Source organism: Archocentrus centrarchus, unplaced genomic scaffold (assembly GCF_007364275.1).
Source record: "Archocentrus centrarchus isolate MPI-CPG fArcCen1 unplaced genomic scaffold, fArcCen1 scaffold_85_ctg1, whole genome shotgun sequence".
Lineage (NCBI taxonomy): Eukaryota > Metazoa > Chordata > Actinopteri > Cichliformes > Cichlidae > Archocentrus > Archocentrus centrarchus.
The window spans coordinates 49,865-55,864 of NW_022060295.1; the positions used below are offsets into that span (position 1 = coordinate 49,865).

General features: G+C 43.9%; 1 protein-coding gene across 3 annotated transcripts in view; it reads left to right on the plus strand.

Annotated features, from left to right (window-relative positions):
• Nucleotides 1-4,585, plus strand: part of LOC115777908 (tumor necrosis factor receptor superfamily member 14-like) — a 35,384-nt gene extending 30,799 nt beyond the window's left edge. For all 3 annotated transcript variants that reach the window (XM_030725929.1, XM_030725928.1, XM_030725930.1), the window contains 5 exons: nucleotides 2,317-2,404; nucleotides 2,487-2,666; nucleotides 2,888-2,944; nucleotides 3,025-3,066; nucleotides 3,151-4,585. In XM_030725929.1, coding sequence (XP_030581789.1) covers nucleotides 2,317-2,404; nucleotides 2,487-2,666; nucleotides 2,888-2,944; nucleotides 3,025-3,066; nucleotides 3,151-3,211 — 428 coding nt within the window. In that variant the 3' untranslated portion in view covers nucleotides 3,212-4,585. The remainder of the gene's footprint in view (nucleotides 1-2,316; nucleotides 2,405-2,486; nucleotides 2,667-2,887; nucleotides 2,945-3,024; nucleotides 3,067-3,150) is intronic.
• The last annotated feature ends 1,415 nt before the right edge of the window (nucleotides 4,586-6,000 follow it).

Below are 6,000 nucleotides of genomic sequence, written 5' to 3' on the forward strand. Positions count from 1 at the left end.
GATCAAAGTTTAAAGGGGCATAAGGACCCCTCCCCCTTGGCAAAAACTCACCATTTTCGAGATTTAGATTCCCCTGGGGGTGTAGGTTAGACAAACCAAACATGAAGATGATAACGTCTAAAACCTCTGAGTTATTAGAAAAAGTGTGAGGGCTGCAAATCGCCAAATTTGCATAATTCATTCAAAATGGCGGACTTCCTGTTGGGTTTAGGGCATGGCTCCAAGAGGATTTTTTGTGCGCCTGGACATGATATACATGTGTATGAAGTTTCATTCATGTACGTGAAACACAGCGGTGGGGCTCCAGTTTAGGGGGCGCTAGCGAGCCATTTGGGCGCGCCCTTGCCCGAGCCCATTAAAATACTTAAATTTTCACCAGGTGTGATGCATGTGCAAAGTTTCATGAGTTTTTGAATATGATAAAGCCCCCAAAAAGCCAATTCATTTGCCTGAATAATAATAAAAAAAAAATAATAATAAACGAAGCAATTACAATAGGGCCTTCGCACAGTTCGTGCTCGGGCCCTAACTAAACGATAATGTAAAATCCAAAATTATTATAACCCTGCCTGTGGCCGTGGAAGAGGCTGGAACACCTGAATTCAGTGATCTGGATGAGAGAGTGAAGACTTTTGGTAGTATAGTGTATATTGTGTGTACAGGACACCAGGCAGAAAGGAAAGAATGGCATTTTTATTTGTATAACACATTTCATATGTAGCATATTACTGGCAGGTGATACACAAATTAGGGGTGGGACTTTAACGCATTAACTTCAATTAATTAATTACAAAGCTCCTAATTAATTAGATTCATTTTTTAATTGCGTCCCACCCCTAACACAAATACAAAGGAAACAAAAGATGCAAAAACATTTGCATGTAGTTCAGACCCAGAAGCATGGATCACACAGATGTCACAGACCTCTACACACTGCACACCTACGACTGCATCAGCAGCCACTCAAACAATGTCACAATCAAGTTACCTGATGACACCACCCTGATCGAATTGATCTCTGATGGCAATGAAATGGCATACAGGGAAGATGTTCATAGGCTAGTGGAGTGGTGCTCAGGGAACAGCTTGGTCATTAATACCTCCAAGACCAAATAACTGATTGTAGACTTCAGAAGGAGGAAGTCCAACCTGCAGTCAATCTGCATTGATGGACAGTGTGTGGAGAGGGTGTCCAGCTTCAAGTTCCTGGCGGTGGGGTTCGAACACCTCAGCGGTGGTGAAGAAGGCCCAGCAACGTCTCTATTTCCTGAGGATCCTTAAGAGGCTGAATCTGGATAAGAAACTGCTGACCGTCTTCTGCCGCTGCTCCGTGGAGAGCATTCTGATGTACTGCATCTCTGTGTGGTTCTCCAGCTGTACCACAGCACACAAAAAGGCCATACAGAGGGTCATCAACATAGCCCAAAAGATCATTGGACACTCACTCCCCTCCCTGGAGGACCTTTACAGCACCTGCTGTCTCAGAAGGGTCTACACTATCATCAAGGACAGCACACACCCAGGACACTGGATGTTTGAACTGCTGCCCTCGGGCAAACGCTACAGACAACTAAAAACAAAAACAAACCGTTTGACAGACAGTTTTTATAACAGGTCCATATCCCTGTTAAACAAAAACAAGACAGTTCACCTGTAGGCAGATCTGTTTTTCCATTAAAGTGCAGTAACTTAGGTTGCAAAAGTACCATGTGCAATAATTGATGCTGCAGGTGTACATCTGTATATAGGATATCTTATAGTTAATTATGTTTATGCCCTTTTAAATTATGTATTGCTCTTTTAAATTTGTTAATGTTTACATACTCTTTCTTTAATTGCACCAAGAGGGGGGCTGTAACCCAATTTTGTTGTGGAAATGTACAAGTACAATGTGCAATGACAAAGGTTTATTTCAATTTTTTTTTTTTTCCATTTTCATTTCATTTCACAACCTTTGCTGTTGTGCATCTTTGTGCTGCAGCTCGTGTCTCAGACTAACCAAACTAAATGAGCTGAGCTCACCTTCGTACCTGTCAGGTTAAAGTGATGTTGGTGAGCTGCAGAGAGGAGCAGCTGCTGCACCTTCAACAACACCTCCACCGCCCTGAGCTGGAAGCTGCTTAAAGGCTGGATGATGCAGACACTCTGATGCTGTCTCAGCTTGATGTGTGGCTGCTGCAGCACACAGAGGCGTCTCAGTGTGGATGAAGCCTCAACATCAGCAGACTCGTGGGAGGGGCCAGACCTTGAAGGTCTCTGTCAGAGTGGGGAGTCCACACTGATGCTCACATGTTCATGTTGTCACGTTCTCCTCAGGAACAGCCTCCACAGACACCGAGTGCTCCGACTGCAGCGCTGGAACCTTTTCAGATGGAACATCTGCATCCTGTCAGCCACACACACAGTAAGTGAAGCTTCAGAGCACACGTGGACACATGTGGAACATCTGGACACTGTGCTGGAAACATGTCCCTCTGTCCTTCCAGATGTGAAGATCTAAACCTTCAGGAGATAACAGCAGGAACATCTGCAGCTGATGCTCAGTGTGGAGAACGTGGAGTTGATGTGGGAGCAGCTGTTGGTGTCTCTGTGGGTGTGGTTTTAATTATTGTTGCTGTAATAGTATTATTATGGTACCTCAGAAAGAAGAGGAAGTCTTTATCCAGGTGAGGATGAGAGAAGAATGAAACTGTTGTGTTTCCTGCATCATCACATTTACTAACATCCTGACACTGATCTGATATTTGACTGTTTGATTTAATCACAGACACAGAAACACAGACAGGTTTGTCTGTTTCTGACTGTCTCACAGTCTCTGTGTCAGATAGAAACATCTGATTTATGTAAAAAAAAAAAAAAAGAAGGTAACTTTTTTTTTTTTTTTTAGTTCACCAAAAACAAACAAAGAAGAAGAAGGAGATTTACCATTTGATGAGCACAGAGGGTAAGACAGTGACTGTCTCACAGTCTGTCAGATGGAAACATCTGATTTATGTAAAACAGTAATGTTGTCTTCTTTTTCAGATCATCAAAAACAGATGAAGAACGAGGTGATGACAACAGAAGGTAAGACAGTGATGGGTTCAGTGACTGAGCTGCACTGATGTCTCTGCAGATGTTCCTTTAGCTCTGATGTTCTTCTCTCCTCAGTGTGAAGGAACATCATGAAGGTGTCCATAACGGTCTGCTGCCTTCATCAGACGTCTCCTAGACTCCAGGATTGTGGCTCATTGTGTGACGTGTTCTTCGACAGTCTGGTTCAGATTTTTACATCAAAAGTTTTTCCCCTGTTTTTCTAAGTCAGTTTTAGTGATACTTTACAAATAACTCCTCCCTCCTCCTCATAAGTTCAAGGAAAGTTGAATCCAGCTTCTTGGTGGCTGTAAACTAGCCCACCACTCACTGGGTTTAGATGTTGTAGCCTTCACAGCAGCTCTCTGCAGAGACCTGCTGTGCTCTCCTTTTAGTGTCAGTGGTCCTCACTCAGCCTTTTAGCTGAGAGGCCATTAGTAAATCATTCACTGGAGGAGGGGGGCAGCAGATGTGTGTAGACTATGACAGACAGACCTGGGGGGTGGCTGAGAGTCCCAAGCCTCTAAAAATAGTGAGGGCAGCCTTCCATGTTTTGCTGTATTCATGCAGAGAGGCTGGTGCTGAGGGGGAGCTCAGACTGTCCTCAGTGGGAGCACTGACTCGCTTTTTGAAACGTAGCTGTCGGAAAGTGGAGCGTCTATGGAAATCAACAAAGCTCCAAGTCCACCTAATTCACTTAAAGGAACTTATATTTTCTTTTAATAACATGGTGAAGGATGCAAGAGCTGCTTATTTCTCTCGGCTGATTTCTAACAGTAGACGAAATCCAAAAATGCTATTTGACACAATCAAACAGATTGTTACACCTGCTTCTCCTACTTCACCCATTCAGTCTAATGAAGACTGTGAAAACTTTTTATCCTTTTTTATTGGTAAAGTTAACAATATTAGAGCAAACATAAATCCCTCTGTATCTTCTTCTGCCTTACTTCCCACTCGGCCTTCAATCCTGGAGAACTTTTCACCAATATCATTAAAAGATCCCCTAAGTGTGGTTGATAGCATGAAACCCTCCTCTAGCTCCATTGATGTTTTACCGACATTTTTATTTAAGAAAATTTTTTGCACCATTGGGCCATGTGTGTTAACAATAATTAACAGGTCACTGGTTACTGGCTCTGTCCCCGATATTTTAAACAAGCTGTTATTCATCCCCTATTGAAAAAACCTGATGCTGATCCTTCACTTCCTCAAAGTTTTAGACCAATTTCAAAGCTTTCTTTTGTATCAAAAGTCTTAGAAAAAGTTGTGTTCAAACAGCTAAATGTTATGTTAGCTAAATATAACATACTCGATAAGTTTCAGTCTGGATTTCGTAACCTGCACTCCACTGAAACTGCTCTCCTAAGAGTCTCTAACGATATTCTAATCAGAATCAGAATCAGAATCAGAAGGTTTTTATTGCCATATGGGTGAACAGGTTCACAGCATTAGGAAATTGCTGCGGTACTTCGTGCTTACAAAAAAAAAAAAACAAATAAGTATAAAAACTATAAGACAATATACAAGTATACAAATTGCAAATATACAGAGATATTAGAGCTTACAAAATATACAGTGCAGAGACTAATTAAAAGATAAAAGAATGTAAACTATATTCCACTAATATGTACATCAGTGCAATCAGACAGGTGCATAGACATAGGGTCATCAGCGTTTGTGGAGGGTGGTAGTAACAGTCTTAGGGTTATTGTTCATGAGTCCAACAGCAGAGGGGAAGAAACTGTTCTTATGGCGGGAGGTTCTGGTCCGTATGGACCGTACCCTCCTGCCTGAGGGGAGAGGGTCAAAAAGTCTGTGCCCAGGGTGAGAGTGGTCGGCTGTGATCCGACCTGCACGCCCCAGTGTCCTGGAGGTGTACAGGTCCTGGAGAGATGGGAGGTTACAGCCAATCACCTTCTCAGCAGAGTGCACAACGCGCTGTAGTCTCTGTTTGTCCCTAGTGGTGGCTCCAGCGTACCACACAGTGATGGAGGAGGTGAGGATGGACTCAATGATGGCAGTATAGAACTGCACCATGGTCCTTGCTGGCAAGTTGAATTTCTTCAACTGCCGCAGGAAGTACATCCTCTGCTGGGCCTTTTTGATGACAGAGGTGATGGTGGGCTCCCACTTGAGGTCCCGGGTGATGGTAGTTCCCAGGAAGCGAAAAGAGTCCACTGTGGTGATGGGGGTGTCAGTCAGGATGATGGAGGGTAGAGGGGCTGTGTGCTTCCTAAAGTCCACTATAATCTCCACTGTCTTCTGGGCGTTCAGTACCAGGTTATTGTGGCTGCACCAGGACGCCAGACGTTTGACCTCCATCCTGTAGGCCGACTCGTCCCCGTCTGAGATGAGTCCGATGAGAGTCATGTCGTCTGCAAACTTAATAAGCTTGACAGACTGGTGGTCAGAGGTGCAGCAGTTGGTATACAGGGAGAAGAGCAGAGGAGAGAGGACACAGCCCTGAGGAGTGCCAGTGCTGATGGTCCGGGAGTCCGAGACATTCTTCCCCAGCCTCACGTGCTGCTTCCTGTTCGTCAGGAAGTCAGAAAAGGGATGCAGGTGAATACTCTGTTCTTGTACTCCTGGACTTATCGGCAGCATTTGACACAGTAGATCACAACATTTTAATTGACAGGTTAAGGACATGGGTGGGCATCTCTGGATCAGCCTTAGATTGGTTCCGCTCTTACCTCTCAGACAGAAGCTTCTCAGTGGCTGCTGATAGTTTTACATCCTCATCTGCTGCTCTGTCCTGTGGTGTGCCCCAAGGCTCTGTGTTGGGTCCTATCTTGTTCACCTTGTATTTACTACCTCTCAGAGACATTTTGGGCGCATTTAAAGAGGTCTCATATCATTGTTACGCTGATGATATTCAGCTGTATATCTCCTTTTCTCCACAGAATGTTAAAAAACTATCTATTC